General features: G+C 48.5%; 2 protein-coding genes across 2 annotated transcripts in view; one reads left to right on the top strand and one right to left on the bottom strand.

Annotated features, from left to right (window-relative positions):
• The window catches only part of PTK6 (protein tyrosine kinase 6), a 37,517-nt gene extending 30,492 nt beyond the window's left edge, over window positions 1-7,025 (top strand). The window contains exons 9-11 of the transcript XR_009557963.1: window positions 1,783-1,961; window positions 6,295-6,400; window positions 6,987-7,025. The gene's annotated coding sequence lies outside the window, so the exon portion shown is untranslated. The remainder of the gene's footprint in view (window positions 1-1,782; window positions 1,962-6,294; window positions 6,401-6,986) is intronic.
• Window positions 7,026-8,007: 982 nt separating this feature from the next.
• On the bottom strand, window positions 8,008-19,788 carry PPDPF (pancreatic progenitor cell differentiation and proliferation factor). Its single transcript, XM_035123388.2, has 5 exons — window positions 19,615-19,788; window positions 13,349-13,439; window positions 10,917-10,991; window positions 9,404-9,500; window positions 8,008-8,447 (listed from the first exon to the last, which is right to left on the bottom strand). The coding sequence occupies exons 2-5, from the start codon at window positions 13,401-13,403 to the stop codon at window positions 8,333-8,335; spliced, it is 342 nt and encodes a 113-aa protein (XP_034979279.1). The 5' UTR covers window positions 13,404-13,439; window positions 19,615-19,788; the 3' UTR covers window positions 8,008-8,332.
• Between the last annotated feature and the right edge of the window lie 232 nt (window positions 19,789-20,020).

The raw sequence follows: 20,020 nt of genomic DNA, 5'->3' as shown, positions 1-20,020 counted from the left end.
AAGTAGTATAAACACCGACAACTGGGAAACACTGGCCTGCAAGCGCTCCAGTTGGAGAACAGCCTTTACCAAAGGTGTCATGGGCTTTGAAGGCACTCAAACTCAGGACGAAAGGTGCTAAGAGGAAGGCACGCTTGGCAAACCCTCATCATGATCAACTCCTGCCCAGAAACGTACATCTCCACTGTGGAAAGACATGTGGATCCAGAATTGGCCTCTACAGTCACTTACGGACTCATTGTTAAAACCATGTTTATGGAAGACAATCTTACTTGGCTATGAGTGAACGCCAAAGAAAAAGAAGAAGAAGACGACTTTACTTTGGAGAAGAAATACATTCAAATTCTGGTTTGATTTTAGTGACAATAAAGGGACATTTAAAAACTATTCAAACTTTTCTATAAACAAAACAAACAAAAAAGATTTCTGAAATATAAAATTTCAACTGTATGCAGTTTATATTTACAACCCTTGTTTTAGTCTTGACACCAAGCTAGGTCACACCCATTCCATACATTTAAAACACATGGCTTCCCGCAGAAAAACCAGGGAACTGCAGTCGTTGTCGTCCCCGGTGCTATAATTTCCAGCACCCTTAACTACTCTCCAGTTAACAGATGAATGGAGCCAGGCGTAAAGTAAGCAAATCTCCATCGGAACTGGAGTCCTTAGCTGGAACTGGAGTCACCCCAAGTATCCTTCAACACTCACTTACAGCGTGCTTTTAAACATCTTCGGTGTACTGTACACTGAAAAATATAATGGGAAGCGATTCCTACCGGTATGTGGGATTGTAGGAAAAACCGGTATGTGGGATTGTAGGAAAAACCCGACTCACACTCTCCGCTCTAAATCACTATTTATGATTCGAGCCACCTGCCTGGACTCGTTGCTGCTTTGACTGCCAAGAGTTTTGCTTGGCTCAGAAATGACTAAGGATGCCATTTTTAAACTTCTGCTTGGAATATATATATTTTTAAAAACAACCCAGTTGCAGTGACATCTGAAGCTTATTACAGCCCAGTGAATGGATGTTATTTTTGGTCGTCCTCCAGTGACAATGGAGAGTCACTTCCTGTTCTGATGCAACTTCCAAGATGTGAAATCTCCCCACGGCCCATCCGTACCGAGAGTTAACCATGTGAAGGGTAAAAAGCTCATGCACACAGGACGGGGCACATTGAAGGAGCATTTCTAGTTACCAGTACAAACATCCAAGCCCCAAATCAAACCGCAGAGAAATATTATTATTCTACAAGTGCAGTCTTCAATGTCGTTATGATCAATTCGATAACAATAATGTATGAATTGCCTTCTACGTGTGCCCCAAACAGGCCTGGCCCAAGACATTTTGGTACCTGAGGTGAACCACAAAATACCCCCGGGTCAGGGAAGAAGGGGTGGTTGAGGGCTACATCAGGAACAGGGCGGGGGAAAAGATCAACTTCAAGATTTGCTGCCCTTGTGGATTCTGCCACCTGAGGCAGTCACCTCACCTTGCCTCATGGGTGTGCCGGCCCTGGCACCAAGGCAATGTTACATATTTTTGTGTTTTTATATTGCAAACAGCCCTGTGATATTCAAATGGAGGTATATAAAATTAACAAATATGAATAAAACAAATGCGCACAACATACTGAAAAAAGGCAATTACAAAAACAACAGAAAATAATTTGACAACAATCTAAAATGGGACACATTGCCTCCCTTACTGCAGAGGAATATTTGAGGTCATTGGGAGAATCAGAATGGCTTCAGGATTGTTCTCCTGTACTATTTCAGACATGTGGTTTATATGGACTCCTGTACAGTTGTACCTCCGGTGATGAACAGGATCCATTCCGGAGGCCCCGCCGTATCCTGAAAATTTCGTAACCGGAGGACTGCTTCTGCGCATGCGCGACCAGCGAGCTCACTTCCGGGTTTGCCGTATTCACAACCCGAATATTACATTTCCGAAGGTAACGTAACCCGAGGGTCCACTGTGTGTGCTTGCCTTGTAATAATAATAATAATAATAATAATAATAATAATAATAATAATAATAATAATAATATAGTAGTTTATTTATTTACTTATTTATTTATATATACCCCGCCCATCTGGCTGGGTTTTCCCAGCCACTCTGGGCGGCTTCCAACAGAATATCAAAATACAATAATCTATTAAACATTAAAAGCTTCCCTAAACAGGGCTCCCTTCAGATGTCTTCTGAAAGTCTGTACATTTATGAACATGTATTTTATAGATTTGAGACCTTAGAATTCTTATAGCACCTTTTATATAAATAAATTTAAAAACCAAAATGAATGGAGAGCTTCCATATTCAGGGGGTTTGTACCTCTGAATACCGGGGGGCGGGGGCGGGAGAGGGGCTGCAGCCTGAATGGGCAAGCCAAGGCTTTTGCAGGAACTCAGAAGAAGGTTCTGCTGCCTTCAGATACTCCAACGGCCCCCTTGGAAATCTGGAGGGTCTGCTGCAGTTGACACCATAGAATGGTAGAGCTGGAAGGGACCCCGAGGGTCATCTAGTTCTAGTCCACAGGGGGTGGTGGTCCCTTGGCCTATGGCTTTCTCTCTTGCAGAGGGAAGAATTCTGCTTCCTTTCACATTCAGCACTGGCATTGTTGTATATAAAACAGGGACTTTTCCAGATTGTCTCTTAGCGAAAGGAATAGATGGTCCGCCTGGTGCAGAAATCAGCTTGCTCCTCTTCAGCTAAAGAACTTCAGAGGAATACAGTGGTACCTCGGTTTATGAACACAATTGGTTCCGGAAGTCTGTTCATAAACTGAAGCGTTCATAAACTGAAGCGAACTTTCCCACTGAAAGTAATGGAAAGTGGATTAATCTGTTCCAGACAGTCCGCGGGGTACTTAAACTGAAGCGTTCATAAACTGAAGCGAATTTTCCCATTGAAAGTAATGGAAAGTGGATTAATCCGTTCCAGATGGGTCCGCGGAGTACTTAAACTGAAGCGTTCATAAACTGAAGCATGGGTGTAATTGGTTCCGGAAGTCTGTTCATAAACTGAAGCGTTCATAAACTGAAGCGAACTTTCCCATTGAAAGTAATGGAAAATGAATTAATCCGTTCCAGATGGGTCCGCGGCGTTCATAAACCGAAAATTCATAAACCGAGGTGTTCATAAACCGAGGTTCCACTGTACCAGTATTTCTAGGAAGCTGCTGTGGACAGAGTCAGTCCTGTGACCCATCAACCTCAGCATCACCTGCACTGACCGCCGGCAGCAGCTCTCCAGGGGTTCGGATGGGGGGGGGGGACATTGCCAGCTCCCCCTGGAGAGGCGGCCCAGCAGGGCGGAAGACCTGCATGCCAAGCAGATGGTCCAAGCATGCCTGAAAGGATGTAGGGATGGTCTCCCTTTGGGAAGAAGGTAGTGAAAGGAAGATGCAGGCTCAGTCTAGCTGCAGGCGGAACAGCAGGTGCCTCCGAGTTCTGAGAGAGAAGCCTCCCCTCTCGGGGGGGGGGCAGGTGGGCCCAGGTCCAGGGGGGTTGCCACGGTGACCAGAACCCACCCTCCTTTGTGACCTCTCTTGCTTCTGTTTTATAAGCCACCCACTTGCAAGGTAGCCATTGTGGGTTAGTAGTGAGGCGAGTAGAGAGAGAGGAGTTAGTGGCAGTTGGTGGCAGTTGGTGGCAATTAGGAGAGGAGTTTGGTTTGTTGTTATTTTTCCGGTTTCTTATTTTGATTTATTACTTTCATTTGATTCAGTTGATTTGATTTATTGTTTTACTTTTTTATTTTAACAATTTCCTTTTTTTTACTTCTTTATTTTAATATTATTTATTATTTATTTTATGTTTTTATTTAGTGCACATTTGTGCCTATTTTTTAATATATATTTTGTATATATTTATTTTGTTTATAGAGGAGTAGTTAGGGTTAGGGCTGGGGGTTGGGGTGAGAGTTGAGGCTTGGGTGGGCATTTTAGATAGTTAACTAGTTTAGAGAGGAGGGTGGGAACTTTTCGTGGAGGAAATGGGCCGGCTGTAAGTATCATTCCTTCCTTTCTCTTCATCTTCTGGGGGGGAGGTTTGAGTCCTGGGGTCCCCTGCAGAGTCTTGGCTCTCTGGTGAGGCCTGGTGTCTACTCAATGAACTGTTGCAACAGGACTTCCAACTGCCACATGGAAGAAGCCCATTTTACCCACAACACCTTTTCATAAAATGTCCTACATGCATCACATGTGTGTCACAAACTGGGAGGCTTTTTCTGGCGGAAACCTGACTCTCAGGTTTGCCCCTGTCCCTCCCTTGACCTCCACCTTACGCCCATTGAGTTAAAAAAAAGAAGATAGAAATATATTAAAATAAAAAAATTGCCCAGTAGCACCTTAGAGACCAACTAAGTTGGTTCTTGGTATGAGCTTTCGTGCGCATGCACACTTTGCTAGTTAGTTTTAGCATTGAACTTTTTCCTTTTGCCATTTCCAGTTGGGGGGGGGGGCAATTCTCTCCCCTTGTCCCAGCTTCCTCTATAGCCGGCATGTCCAACAGGTAGATCATGATCTACCGGTAGATCACTGGACGTCTGTAGTAGATCACTGGGAGATCACTGGCTCCCCTCAAAGAAGCTCAACAACTTTGGCTCCCCTAAAAAAATGCTCAACATTTTAGCTCTTCAACCCCACCCCCCAAAAAAACAGGGCTTTCCTCCCGTCTCAGAAAAGCTCAACAATTCTGACCTGAACCCCCCAAAATGGGCCTTCCTTCTTCCTAAAAAAATCTCAACAACTTTGACCTGAAAGTTGACTAGATCACTGCCAGTTTTTAACTCTGTGAGTAGATCACAGTCTCTTCGGAGTTGGCCACCCCCTGCTCTATAGAGTTTAATTCCAAAACACAGAGTTCTTTCCCACCACAGCATGTACTGGCATGGCTGTAGCTCTTGAACCCAGAGCACTTGGGGCCTCCTTACTCTCTCTCTGCCAACCCTTCCTGCTCTGGGCTGCCTTTTTCAGGCTCTGATGCTGCCCCTTCAGATCACAGAACTGCAGAGAGACGGAAGGAATTGGTCACGATGGGCCGGCAAGGATCAATTAGGCTCAACCTACGTATTTCCGTCCTGCCGATTTGGCGGTGGTTCCCTGATTTGGCGGTGGTTCCCTGTCTTCTCCAGACGCCCCTCCTCACACATAAACGCCCCCCCCCCCGAATGGGGCCAGCCGGCTTCTGAGTCGCTCTCTCCGCTCATCTCTTCCAGGATCAGGTGCTTAAGGCACCTGTTCAGACGCTGCAACAGGGTAGCCCCCCAGCAAGACCCGGAGCAGCCCGTGGAGCCAGGTGAACCAGTGGCCCTCCTTTTGGGGACAGAGGAGGGCAGGAATGGGCATGGGGGGCAGCCAGTCAAAACATAGAATCATAGAGTTGGAAGAGACCACAAGGGCCATCCAGTCCAACCCCCTGCCAAGCAGGAAACACCATCAAAGCATTCCTGACATATGCCTGTCAAGCCTCTGCTTAAAGACCTCCAAAGAAGGAGACTCCACCACACTCCTTGGCAGCAAATTCCACTGTCGAACAGCTCTTACTGTCAGGAAGTTCTTCCTAATGTTTAGGTGGAATATTCTTTCTTGTAGTTTGAATCCATTGCTCCGTGTCCGCTTCTCTGGAGCAGCAGAAAACAACCTTTCTCCCTCCTCTATATGACATCATTTTATATATTTGAACATGGCTATCATCTCACCCCTTAACCTTCTCTTCTCCAGGCTAAACATACCCAGCTCCCCAAGCCGTTCCTCATAAGGCATCGTTTCCAGGCCTTTGACCATTTTGGTTGCCCTCTTCTGGACACGTTCCAGCTTGTCAGTATCCTTCTTGAACTGTGGTGCCCAGAACTGGACACAATACTCCAGGTGAGGTCTGACCAGAGCTCTGACATGCAAAGAGACAGATGGGCAAGGGCTGCAGTAGGAAGGAAAAGGATCCAGGACATATTGGGGATGTCTCAGGGGCCTCTCAGGGGCGCCCCACCAAGTGGAGGAACTGCATGGCTTTGCCGGCATCCTCCCCTTTCCCTGCACATCCACCAGCTGCTCCCCGCCAACCATAAGGCTGGCGAGCATGCAGCTTCCCTCCCAAGCCTCTCTGGGGATCGCTCTCCCGCAGCGGCATGGGAGAGAGTTCCCCCCCCCCAATGGCTGGCAGTTCGTAGCTACGGCCACCCCAGCACTATCCATGGTAATTTGCGGGTGCTGGGCGGATATTTGCACTTGAGCCTGCCCTGCCCTGCTGCGTTGGCCGCAACTGAGATGCTCTTTCCTCCCGCAGGACCTCCGAGGACACGCCCTTAGGGAAAGTGGGAAAGCTCAGGAGCTAGCGGTCAGCAGCATTTCTCTGCTGCTGGCTGTGGCACGGAGATTCCCCCAACTCAAGAGTAAGTACCTTGCCTTCTTCTCTTCATTTCTCTGGTTGCTTCCATCCCCCCAGCGACTTTTAACGCACATGATGCGCTGTGTGTCCCTGGGGGCCAGGACGAGGCCAGAGGCTTTCCCTGCCCCCTTTCCTACTGCAGCCCTTCCAGATGGCTGGATCCGACCCAAAGGTCCATCTGGGCCAGTGGCTGGAAACCCCACCTCCCCCAGCAGCCAACCCGTTTTGTGGAGTCCGATAGAGGAAGCAGGGCAGGGGCCTGGGCAGGAGGGCAGTTGTCAGCTGGAGCCGCACCTTCCCTGGGGAGCCACGTTCTGGGGGAAGGAGGCCAGGATTGGCCCCCAAGGCCTGGAGTGTCCCACCCGTCTACTAGGACTTGCCATTCTGGTGAGTGAGGAGGGGTGTGAGGGACCCCCACAGGGAGGGAGGGGCTTTGGCGAAGGGCTTGTGCATCCCCCGGAGAGGAGGACCCTGCCGGCTTAGGGCATGGGGTTGCCATTCCCCAGGAAAGCCAAGCCTGGCCTTGGGGGTCGGAGCCGTCCTCCGGAAGCCCCGGAAAGAGCTGACTTCCCTCCCCTGTTCTCTTCCAGGACATCTTGGGGCCCTTGGATCGCCCCCCGACCCTGGAGGCCCTCCTCCAGCTAAGGTGAGTGGGGTCCTTGGGATGGACAGGGTTGTGGGGGTTGGGTGGGGGGCAGAACTCCAGTGGGAGCTCCGGGTGATGGGGAAGAGGAGGCAGGAGGGAAAAGGGGGCAAGGGAGACTGGGAGGAGGCAGCCTCTAACCCGCTCCCCTTCATCTCTGCAGCATCATGAGGCCAAAGTTCAGTGGCGATATGCTCAAGGCCATCCTTCACAGGACCCTGGAGGCTGTCCTTGGGGGGCCCACAAAAGGAGGAGGACTGTTAACTAGAGTAGTTAAGGGTGCAGGAGGACAGAGAGGTATGTCCTTTGTCGGGACTTCCCTTTGCACGGCTTTCTTCTTCACACACACATGCAGAATCAGCACCGGAGCCATCTCTCCCATAGGGCTTAGTGGTACGTTGCGCCAGGGTGCCGGCCTCTCAGGGGTGCCCCACCAAGTGGAGGAGCTGCACGGCTTTGCCGGCGTCCTCCCTTTTCCCTGCACACCCGCCAACCATAAGGCTGGCGAGCGTGCAGCTTCCCTCCCAAGCCTCTCTGGGGATCGCTCTCCCGCAGCGGCATGGGAGAGTGTCCCCCCCCCCCCCCGATGGCTGGCAGTGCGCAGCTACGGCCACCCGCAGGCACTGAAGCGGCACTTCCAGCTCCTGCTGCTCAGTGCAAGTGTCCCGATGGCCCTTGTGCGCTCCCCCCAACTTGCTCAGGGCTGCAGCCCTTGAGCCTGCCCTGCTGTGTTGGCTGCAACTGAGATGCTCTTTCCTCCCGCAGGACCTCTGAGGATACGCCCTTGGGGAAAGGAGCTAGCGGCCAGCAGCATTTCTCTGCTTCTGGCTGTGGCACGGAGATTCCCCCAACTGGGGCAACCCAGTCAAGATGGACAGTAGATAAATTATTTATTATTATTAAAGCTCTTCGGGCAACAAGTAACTTGTGCCTCCTGTTCATAAGAGTACAAAGCCACACGCAAGCGGTTTAAAAGGCTGCTCAGGATTTATTAGTTTCCATCAGACGAGTACAAAACAAGAATGAAGTGTTAACAAGGCTTCCTTGGGTGGGGAGGGAGGGGTTAGAAGAAGCACCAAAAAAAGAAAGGAAAGGAAGTTGTAGAAAAGGATGGTACAGAAGATTTCTCTTTTTTTTTCCTTTTTAGTTGCCATTTCTTGCTTTTATAAAAACCTACGTCTAAGGAGTACTCGAAGCAGCCTGCCCTACTCTACGGGGAAGGGGAATGGAAAATGGGCTCTGCCTCCTAGCGTTCAAGTCAGAAGCGTCTGGCCAGGGGGGAATCCAGCCTCCTCATGCGGTGGGGCCTGCGTTCGGTTTGCTGGGCTCGCTGGCGTGGCGCTTCCTCATCACGTCCTGAGCCAGGCCACATGTGATCATGCCATTTGCCACCTGGAAAGTGCCTGAGCTGGAAGGTCAAAGGGGAGGGAGGGGAGAGAGATTGAAGGGTCAGAACGGCAGCACTGTCACTCGAGAATCACAGAATTGTAGAGTCAGAAGGGGACCACAATGCAGGAATCCTTTGTCCAAGGCGGGGCTCGAACCCACGACCCTGAGATTAAGAGTCTCACTCTCTACCAATTAAGCAGTGCTTACTCAGAAGCCCAAACCCACTAAATCTGAATTTACCCAATATCCTCTCTCTCCAGAAATTCCTATGCTGGCCTGACCAGGGATAAACTCTCCCCACTAGCTACTGTCAGTTTAATGTGCAAAGAGCGTATGCCTTTTGTTATGCTTGATTTATTACTGTTATCATTTGCTTAATTTTAGTATGTATTACACATTTTGTTGTTGTTGTAGTACTATGCTTGGGGATTAGTTTTTATAAGACAAATAAATAAATGGGCTTGCACAGGGGACTAGAAGCTTGTGCTGCACGCAATTCTTCCCTCTTGCCCAGCTATTTGGATGCAGAAAAGCAGGTGTGGATTAAAAGCAGAGTTTGGATGGTCATCTCTCATGAGTGCTTTTGTTGAGGTTCCTGCATTGCAGGGGGTTGGACTAGATGACCCCTGGGGTCCCTGCCAACTCTATGATTCTAACACAGATGCAAATCTTTTACATTGCACTCTCCACCCATCCCCATATGGAAGCATATGCCAATGTTGGAAATACAATGCAACACTTAAATATTTTCCAAAGTCAACTCAAACATTAATCTACCCATTTAGGAAGTATATAGTCAGGAAGACCAAGGATTGAGCTACCGTAGTTACAGAATCAGTGAAGAGCGGTGGGGCAGAGAAAACATCACTTCCCAGATCTCCTATCCCGGTTACACAACTGCCTCGAGATTTTCCAGGATTCCCACTTCAGATCCAAACACACACGGCATTCCATTTCCAATTTCAGTTCACTTACTTCTCTGGGGATTCCGACACAGTTGTCATGACTGGGTGGGTCGTCTTTCCAAAGAAGAAGCTGGCCCACCAGTGCCCAGGGTCAGACTTGGGGAGACCTATGAGAATGGATACAAGTGTTGCAGTCAGAAAATGGGGGCGGCTCCTCTTTGATGTTCAGAAACTCCAGCTGGTGGAGAATTTGGCAGGCAGATTGCTCACCGAAACAAGACGGTTTGAGCACATTTCATCAATCCTGGCCTGACTGCACTGGCTGCCAATTAATTTCTGGGCCCAACTCAAAGTACTGGTTATGACCGATAAGTCTTAAACAGCTCAGGACTGTAATACCTCAAGGACCGCCTCTCTCCATATGAACAAACCTGGACCCCGTGATCATCACCTGAGGCCCTTCTCTGTGTGCCTCCTCCGCAAAAAGCCCAGAGGGTGGCGACACGAGAACAGGGCCTTTTCAGTGGTGGCTCCACTTTTGTGGAACGCTCTCCCCAGGGAGGCTTGCCTGGTGCCTTTGTTACATATCTTTAGGCAACGGGCAAAAACTGTTTCTCTTCAACCAGGCATTAGGCACAGTTAATATTCTATGGTCTTTTAAATGTGTCTGTAGGAGGGTGGCTATTGGATTGTTTTATTATGCATTTTGTGTTTTCATTTTGTATTTTTATGTTGTGAACCACCCCGTAATCTTTGGATAAAGGGCAGCATACAAATTTAATAAAAGTTAAAATAATATTTTATAAAAGCATAAATATAAAACCAGAAAGAAAGCAATCGTTAAAATTGCTGGCTACTCAAAAGGTTTTAAATGGCAGCATTTGCCCACGGGCATGAAAAAGTCTTCAGCAGGAGCAAAAGCAAGGATGCCTTATGAATCTCTGCTGGAAGAGTGTTCCACAGGAATGGGAATAGAGACACAAAATGCCTGGCTTGTAGTGGAAGCCAGCTGGGCTTCGGATGATCTCAGAGACTGATCTGAGATACAAGAGCTCAGGCGGTCCTTAAGGTATCCTCTTAACAAGAGCCCTGAACTTACTGCAAGGATGAGGAAGCCATGCATTCAGATGTTGCTGAATTAAAACTTCCATCACCCCTGGCCACAGGACTCCCACCAAAGGCAGACCCTGATGATACGATGCCCTGCTGCGCGAGACCAAAAATTGCTGCCCTCTCCAGTCCTTCCCAAAGCTGGGAAGGAGGTACGGGGCTCTGGCAAGGTCCTAGAGCCCACCTTCGTCCCCCCAAAGCCCAGCAAGTGCTTGCCCGGCTTTAGGAAGGAGGGGGGAAGGACTCTAGGACCTTGCCACCCCCTTTCCCCAAAGCTGGGCAAGTGGTACCTGGGCACCCGGGGGAATTGAGGGCACTGCCCTAAAACTGCCTTTGCTCCCACACCTGTCAAGAGCAGAGGCCAAAGAGCAAGGCATTGCGGTCCGAGCCAGCACTCCAGAGAAACGAAATATGGATCCTAAAACGAATCTGTCCCCAGCAAAGGTGTCACCGTTAGAAGCAAAGATACTGACCTGGATGGTGAGGGATGACTTCCCCATACTCTGCACTTCCACAGGAGCTGTTGCTGGAAGTGGAACCCAGACGCCCTGCAAGACAAGACATGTTTTGCCCCATTAGATCACCATGCACCACAGTTCCTGCTGCAGTGCAGGAATAACGCAAACCGCAGGGGAGCTCTCCCCATGCTTCCAACTAGGGCCGGGCCATATCTGGGTTTCCAACATCGTGATATATTGCCAACTGAACTTCGTGACATACCAATATACCACGGTGTCCGAAATAAGGACGGAGCTACATACTGTAGAAGGATTGTCTGGCTTCACAGCTTTTCCCACACTTGCGATTTTTGCGTAGCACAGACACACGCATTGCAATATATCGCCAGGTCAAAAATTACGAAACAGATATCACAATATGGACTTGTTTTGGGATGGTATATTGCCCAGTCCTCCTCCTAACCTGCACGGCGTGAATATCCACGTCACAGCTGCTTCATGAGGGTGCTGGGAATTGTAGTTCTGCGAGGTTTAAACTGCAGCTCCCAGGATTCTTTGAGAGGAGCTGTGAGCTTTTAATCTGCATTGAAAATATGGAGCGGACTTCCACTGGAAGCAATGGTCAAAGCAACGGGAAACTCTTTTTGGAGCACTTCCTGCCGACAAATAGCAAGTCCAGAGCCTTGCGGAGCATTTGGCTTGCACAACCAAACAGCGGCTGCTCTCAAAACGCTAGCTGGCTAAAGAACTGCGGTTCTCAGAAGTGGAGCAGAGACGGGACCCCACCTCTCCAAGGAGCCCACTTTCCCTTACTGGTTTCTCCTGCAGCACCAGCCCTGCTACACTTTTAGATGAGCACGCTGGGCTCGGAGCCCAGAGAGAGACAAAGGAAGACATTCAGCCTTCTGCCCCAACAAACACAGGCTTTGTTTAGCAGAACCGTTGGAGCTGACCTTTGATGGGGGCTCGGCTTCAATGCAGCGCCTTTCCTCTGCACTAACGTTTAGGAAGGTTCCCTTGAAGGTAATAAAATGCCAGGAGGGTATTGGGATTGAGAAGCGGCACCCGTGAGCTCGAGGCCCCTGGCTAGGTGGATGCCGAGCATAATAAAAGACAGCCAGAGAGGTTTGGAGAAGCCAGCAAGCAGATGTCTTCTTCTCCCTCCATTTATTCCAGTGATGGCCAAACTTGGCCCTCCAGCTGTTTTGGGACTACAACTCCCATCATCCCTAGCTAACAGGACCAATGGTCAGGGATGATGGGAATTGTAGTCCCCAAACAGCTGGAGGGCCAAGTTTGGCCACCACTGATTTTTCCCTGCTCCAGCCATAGGAACGTCTGCCCCCTCCTACAATCTGTGCATGATTGTAGTGAATGCAAGAAAAGTATTTTCTAGCTACCCCCTATACATTTCTGGGTGCTGGGCTCCGAACATGCTGTGGGGCTATTAAGAAAGACCCAGGAGCCAGCATCATGGTCTTGCAATGAAATAGCCTACCAACAGGGGTCTATTATTATTATTATTATTATTATTATTATTATTATTATTATTATTATTCCAACATGATAAAAAGGTCATTTACAAAAAGCAAGAACTGATGGTGATTTACTGTTATCATTAAGTGTTATTTGTGCATATTATTTCCCCCTCTTTTTAGTCTTCTTTAATTTTACTTCATTCCCCACCTTTATTATTATTATTATTATTACCACCACCACCACCACCAATTACATTTATATATCACTTTTTTCACCTAAGGAGCTCAAAGTGGCTGGCATACATGGTTCTCCTCCTCATTTCATCCTCACAACGACCCTGTGAGGTAGGTTAGGCTAAGTAGCAGTGACTAGTCCAAGGTCTGCTAGGGAGCTTCATGGCTGAGTGGGGATTCGAACTCTGGTCTCCCTGGTCATAGTTCAACACTCCAACCATTACAGCATTGGTGGGCAAACTAAAGCCCGGGGGCCAGATCTGGCCCAATCACCTTCTAAATCCAGCCCACAGACGGTCCGGGAATCAGCGTGTTGTGTTTTTACATGAGTAGAATGTGTCCTTTTATTTAAAATGCATCTCTGAGCTATTTGTGGGGCACAGAAATTCATTCACCCCACACAAAAAAATATAGTCCGGCCCCCTACAAGGTCTGAGGGACAGTGGAGCGGCCCCCTGCTGAAAAGGTTTGCTGAACCTTGCATTTGAGTAGTCCGGCTGCTTTTGGACTACAATTCCCATCATCCCTGACCACTGGTCCTGCTAGCTAGGGATGTGAGTTGTAGCAAAAAAAATAACAGCTGGAGACTCGAGTTTGGGAAACCCTGATCTAGACCTACAGCACTGACTCTTACGAGGCATGAAGCACAAGTATTTCCCAGCCCCACAACCAAAGGTCCTGGAGATTCACTCTGGACCCTTCTTTGCGCAACTCGCACCCCTTCCCCGTTCTTACTTCGGTAGTAGTCATGGGTTGCCACAAGCGAGCCGCTTGACGGGATTGCTGCCATGTTTCTTTGTCTTCGTTCTTGTGCAAGTTGTAAACCCTGGGAGACAAAACAAGAGCCTGTTGTCAGGGTGCGGGAAGCAGCCATAATAAAGCAAGACCCTAACCTAGTGCAGAAAGAAGAGCGCAGGGAAGAAAAAGGCCACGGTGCATCTGCAGCAGCACAACCGGACGCCTTCCTCTGCCCCAGCTGCAACAAAACATGTCTCTCCCCTATCAGTCTCTACAGCAACAGCAGGCACTGCAACCGTCCAACAGCTTGCGCTCAACCCCAAAGGCATACTCCTCTGTTGCCTCCCGAGACAGACAGATGCCACCCAACCTGGTGCCCTCTGCGTTTTTGGGGTTACAAGTCCCCTCAGTCCCAGGCCAGTACAGGCCGCTTTAAAGGGCAAGGTTCACTTCCATGCTTTTCAAAAGGCATCCGTGGCTATAGCCACACAAACACACACCATGCAAAGACCACCTGTGTGAGTTCTCCTCAAGATGAAAGAAGATGTCTGCCCAAACCATGTGAGCCAGGTGGGGACCAAGCACCTGTGGTTGTCTGCTTGCAGCTAGACTACAACTCCCATCATCCCTAACCACGCTGGCTTGGACTGATGGGAGAGTGGGCGCTCAACAAAATCTGGAGCGTTCACAGATTTCACATCCCAGCATTGCTAAGTGGCTGGAGGAGTGTGGGTTAAGTTTGCACCTGAATCAGAAACACGGCACAGAGGAGGGCATGACAATATTCGTTTCAGGCTGCTCAGGGAGTGATTGATCACTTCTCCTACATAGGCAGTTACCTTTCCACAAGGGTCAACACTGCTGCCGAAATCCAGCATCGCCCGAGCTCTGCGAGTGTGGCTTTCTCCCGATTGAAGTGCAGAGTGTTTGAGGACTGGGACATTTGCAGGGAAACCAAAATGCTTGTTTACAAACGTATTGTACTACCAAGCTTACTATATGCTTGTGAAACATGGACCACTTATAAACGGCATCTCCAACTCCTCGAAAGATTCCATCAACGGTGTCTCCAAAAAAATTTACACATCACTTGGGAAGACAGGCGAACTAATTCCAGTGTACTGGAAGAAGTAAAGATCACCAGTATTGAAGCAATGATTCTTCAACATCAACTTTGTTGGACTGGTCATGTTGTGCGGATGCCTGATTATCGTCTTCCAAAGCTACTGCTCTATTCTGAACTTAAAAATGGAAAGCGTAATGCTGGTGGTCAACAAAAGAGGCTTAAAGACTGTCTCAAGGCAAATCTAAAAAAATGTAGTAGAAACACTGACAACTGGGAAACACTGGCCTGCGAGCGCTCCAGTTGGAGGACAGTCTTTACCAAAGGTGTCATGGGCTTTGAAGAAACTTGATCTCAGGACGCAAGGAAGAAACATGCTAAAAGGAAGGCACGCTTGGCAAACCCACACCGTGGTCAACTCCCTCCCAGAAACCAATGTCCCCACTGTGGAAGGATGTGTGGATCCAGAATTGGCCTCCACAGTCACTTACGGACTCATTGTTAAAACCGTGTTTATGGAAGACAATCTTACTCTACTATGAGCAACCACCAGAGAGAGAGAGAGAGAGAGAGAAGAGATAGTGCATGAGAAAGTCCCTGCCTCCAGTTCTGCGTGGCAGTTTTCTCGAAGTTGGTTTGTTACACAAGAACCTCTTTGAGCAGCCTTTTCAGGAGTGCTTGCCAGAGGTTTCATGCTGCGGCAGCACATTCCACCACAAATCTGCAAGCATTGTTGGAGATGGCACGTGGGAGAGACCTAAGCAAAACTCCAGAACACTTGGCACAGCCAAGCCTCCCAAAGCAGGCAGGCTCACAACAGCCAACTGCTGGGGGAAGAAGCAAGTTGCCTGTAATGCAGCTTCTGTGAGGGAAGAAACAGTTGTCAGTTCGGCCTGGTTCTGCATCTGTGCCTGTTACCAAACCCTCCTCTATTGGGTCTGTTGTTTTATTGCTATTCGGTATCTTGTGGTTTTCTATCTTGATTCTATTCTGTGAACCACCCCGAGACCCCCGGGTACATGGCAGTATACATATTCAATAAATAATAATAATTTGTCCACGTTTCTTGCCTGCGTCGAGAAGCAAGCAGAAGGAAAGATCAGCCACAAAGTGCAAATAACATGGCGGAAGATGGAACAAGACCAAGAAGCAGTAGGGATGAATTTTACATGACAATTTGAATCTGCCAACCAATATTTTGGGTTTAGAATTAATCTGACACTTTTGTCTTTATTTAGTATTTGGCTAAATACAAGAGGCAGGAGCTACCAGTATTTCATCAGGTCTGGACTATCTAACAGGAATGGTCAAAACGCATTGGGCAACTCAGGAGAAAAATTAGCTTGCTGTGAACAAAAGAGAAAACGGCACTCCAGTTTGGTAATCTTGGCTGGCTTGCATCGTAGTTCTCTCTCAAACATTGAGACGTTGAAGTGAAATCTGGTACAAATAAAAAACATTTCAACATTTCAAGCTTGGGTTCAAGCTCAGGCCCTGAACCTAACTCAAGGATGTGGTCATGGTAGGGTTTTTGTAGTAATACCCCATGCCGCCTCTTGATGTACCAGTTTGCATTTAGTGAAGAAAGTGGGGGCTCAGCCACACTACACATTTAAACCACATGGCTCCCCCCAAAGAATCCTGGGAGTGCGGAAAATTGTACAGTAGCTCTGTGGGGAGAACTACAGTTCCCAGCAATCTTTGGGGAGAAGCCATGTGCTTTCTAGTGTTGATGTGACATTATTCTTCTGGAAGCCTATAATGTAAATATGACAAAAGAAAATGTGCTAGTGCTAGAATGTAATATATCTCTCTATATATAAATGTTCCCACTGCGCGTGCAGATGTAACACCCTTCCTCCATAACTGCTGAACCGAAATGCAACAAATTAGGACAAAGTGTACCTTGCCCATCAGGGAGGGATCTGGCATAAATTTTTTTCCAGAAAAGCACACCTTTCATACCTAAAATAATGATTAAATACAAAAAAGTGGCACGCAAATTAGACATCACCAGCAGAAACTCTTAAGACTCCAGCAGCATCCAATAGAAAGGCAGATCGCACACTGTCACCAGCAAAAGCTCTGGAGGGCAGCGCCAAATAATGATGTCATCAACTGAGTAACTGAAACCACCAAGGCGGCCATTACCAGACAACCCAGAGTCAGGCCGGGGCCAAATAATGGAGATACAGGGCGGAGGCTTCGGCTCACATTTAAATACTAGCCCAAGCCAAGGCCGACAGACTAGGCCTCGCATCTACTTTACAGCCCACAGACTAGGCCTCAGCTCTAATTTACAGCCTACACACTAGGCCTTGGCTCTACTTTACAGCCCACAGACTAGGCCTTGGCTCCACTTTACAGAGTAGGCCTCAACTCTACAGCCCTTTAAATACTATCCCGAGTGGAGCCCTGGGTGGGGGGGACGGGATACCTCATGGGTCACTACAGGATGGGAGTAATCACAGGGATGAGACACAACCACGGGTGGGGGGGGGAGGAAAAAACACATAGTCCAGGGAAAATGGACACATCCTCCCCCTTTCCTGGGAAACAAGGACCCTGAGTCAAGCACAGCAACGTGTGGGAGGGTCAACTAGTTTCTATATAATTTCACTCATTAGAACCCCTTTCCCAACCTTGTTGGACTACAACAGGCATAGGCAAACTCAGCCCTCCAGATGTTTTGGGACTACAACTCCCATCATCCCTGACCACTGGTCCAGTTAGCCTGGACTACAATTTTCAACAGCCCTAGCCAAAGTTTTTTTCTACATGGAGGACTCACACAAAACAGACTAAGATGTTCCCTGTGGACAGGCAGATAGTAAGATTAAAATTTTTATTTTGGGTTGCTTTGGTACCCGTTTAGTCCCCCCCTTCCAAATGCAGGGCTTTACTTTTTCCCTATGACTAAAACAGCATTATTCCCTCACTTGTAGAGAGCAATGTTTCTCTGCATTGCGGATTTTATCAATTAAATAGATATGAGGTTTCTATTGTTTTGTAAACAGTCAAACTTGAAAGCAGAGTAAAAAAAAATATGTAGAACACACCAACAAACTGAAAAAGTTAAAAAGGGGGTGCACCGTTTGGGCAAGGGGTCAAGTCTGTCCCTTTGACCTTCGCCATTAAGAAGCCCCACTGAGTTCTGTGGTCCCAAACTTTGATTTGAATAAGCAAAACTTCTCGAGCCCTTACATGCACCAACAAAAGCCATTCTCTGCAAGAGTAGAAATCTCCTTTACTTTGAAAAAACACACACACACACACCCCACTTTTAAAGGTTTTTTTTTGCATGTTACCACACCATCAACCAGCCAAGAGACTTCAAAGCAAGAGACTAACATGGAACATTATTAGTCTTTTGTTTTGGTAAAGAGCAGAGGACACATGGCATTAAATGAGTCAAAACCACCAACAGGAAATCAGAGATCTGGTTTATACCAGTTCTCTCTCTCTCTCTCTCTCTCTCTCTCTCTCTCTCTCACACACACACACACACACACAGAGACTCTCTCTCTCTCCCCCCCCCCCTTCTCTTTTGTCGAAATAGACTCGCGCATTCCCAGTTCCTTTCAAGTGGAAAGATAGATTCTGGGCTACAAAATGAACCTGAGACACAATCACACGCTAAACTCTTTCCCCCATCTCACTGTAACTGAGTTTTTGTTGCGGGGGAGAGGGACCTGAACACCAAATTCAATTGTCTCAGGAGTGTGGGTGGACAGATCCCCCCCTCCCTTTGTGCCTTTCTACAGAATGTTCTCATATCGTGTGTGCGCGCGCGTTTAGCGGGTGGGGGAAGTCTTCCACAGCCATGCAGCCAAAATCCGGACTAAACTGGCTTGCTGCTGCCTCTGCAACCTACACATACAGAAACCTCCTTCCTCAACCCCCAGCCTTTGCAGTCGGAAAGACACAAGCAGGTCGCGTGCCGCTTTTGCGTGCTGAAACAGCACTTCGGGGGTTGGAGGGGGAAGCTGGGGGAACGGGGCAGATGTAGAAAGAAATTATGCAAAAGCTCGAACAATGAGCCGAACTTTGGCGTGGGTGCCCCGAGTGTTTGCTCTCAGCCAATATGGTCAGCCAGCGAAAGGCAGCGGATTGGAAAGGAGCGGAGGAATAAATATTAAGTTCCACCAGCGGAAGAGAAAACGCAAAGAAAAGAAAACTACCGCCCGAGTGGTGGCAAGTGGGTTACAGGTAATAAAATGAAAAGGTTTCCAGTCAACGCTGCCCCCCCCCCTCACCTCTGGATAAGGCGGTGGTCGGCAGGCCGCGAGAAAGGGCGGAGACCCGAATGGAACGTTGAGACCCGGGAATGGAACGTTTATCAAGAGAGAACGTTCATCAAAAGGAGGGTAGAACGTTCACTCTTTTTGTAAACAACGAAGTAAACAATCACGCCCTTACGGTTTACCAAAACAATCCTGCGATTTGAACGATCGAAATATGCACATTCCTCCCACTTTTCAGTACATCAACACATTTTAAAAGTTGGCAGGAGCTATAGAGCAAAGGTCTCCCCCTCCGCCCCCCCCCCCCCGCAGCAGGCGAGCAAGCCGCCATAACCCGAGGCGCTGGCTTTAGCCAACACAGATCGGCGTTTTCGAATTTCACAACTTCTCCAGCACTTTTACAGCTGTGTCCTGCTCGGAACTACGTCTCGCCGCCGCCTCCAATAAGAGCTTCTGTTGCAAACCTAATTAAGCGCCGCTTGCACGCGAGCAAGTCGCATTGACCTCACTGGGATTTTCTGAGTCGCTGTGTATTTCGAAGCGAGCCTCTCTAGCAAGCGTGCTTACCCAAATTACAAACCTTAGCTTCCCCCTCCTACCCCAACTTTCACTTGTCAGAGGATTTAAAATCAGATGGCCCTTAAGCAGGAGCGTTACTAGCTTTCAAATAAAAATAAATTTATAAAAACCCCAAAGGTAAGCCAGCGAAGCTTCCCTCTGAAGTCTCCCGCCCACCCCCCCAAGCTTCAGCAGACTGAATTGTCGGGGGTGGGGATAAATAAAAACAGCATGCAAGCAATTTAAATCCACGCAATCACGCGCAACGTTCATGCCCCAAGATGAATATGCTTTAAAAAAAATTAAAACAGCGGAAGCTCACAGATCTTCCAGCGAGAAGAGCATTGCTACATGGCGGCCAGAGAAAGAAAGGAAGAGAGAGGGAAAATGGTTTTTACCTTTAAGACTTAACGCTGCGCTCAGCAAACTCCCAGCGGCTTCAGACCACAAGTGACCTGGCTCAGGGGGGTAAACGCTAGGCGACGGAGCCCATTTGAAAAGGAGATATTGGGAGCACACTCCACGTCCACAAAAAAACACAGAGGCGTATATGGATTTAAAGGCTGGAACTGCCGCTGCGGTGCCTTATATAGGGTCAGCCAGCCTGGCTACGTCAGCTCAGGTGACGCCTCCATCCCCAAAACGGGGCGGAGAGGAGGGTCGGATGAGCTAATCGGGGTGAAACACACGAGCTGGGCTGGGCTGGGCTGCGGCGTCTGCCCTCCTCGCCTTTTCCGAGCGAACAATAGGAGAAACGCCGTTTACGCGCAACTCCAGGCGGAGGCACACGATTGGGAAGGAAAC

The sequence above is a fragment of the Zootoca vivipara genome, chromosome 7, assembly GCF_963506605.1.
Source record: "Zootoca vivipara chromosome 7, rZooViv1.1, whole genome shotgun sequence".
Classification (NCBI taxonomy): domain Eukaryota; kingdom Metazoa; phylum Chordata; class Lepidosauria; order Squamata; family Lacertidae; genus Zootoca; species Zootoca vivipara.
This window is presented reverse-complemented; position numbering and strand designations above follow the sequence as displayed.

Coding starts and splice junctions, on each gene's coding strand:
- PPDPF (XM_035123388.2), bottom strand. CDS start 13,403: ATGGCAGCAATCCCGTCAAGCGGCTCGCTTGTGGCAACCCATGACTAC. Junction 10,992..13,348: donor AACCCATGACTACTACCGAA/GTAAGAACGGGG, acceptor CTTGTCTTGCAG/GGCGTCTGGGTTCCACTTCC. Junction 8,448..9,403: donor GTGTCGGAATCCCCAGAGAA/GTAAGTGAACTG, acceptor TTGACCTTCCAG/CTCAGGCACTTTCCAGGTGG.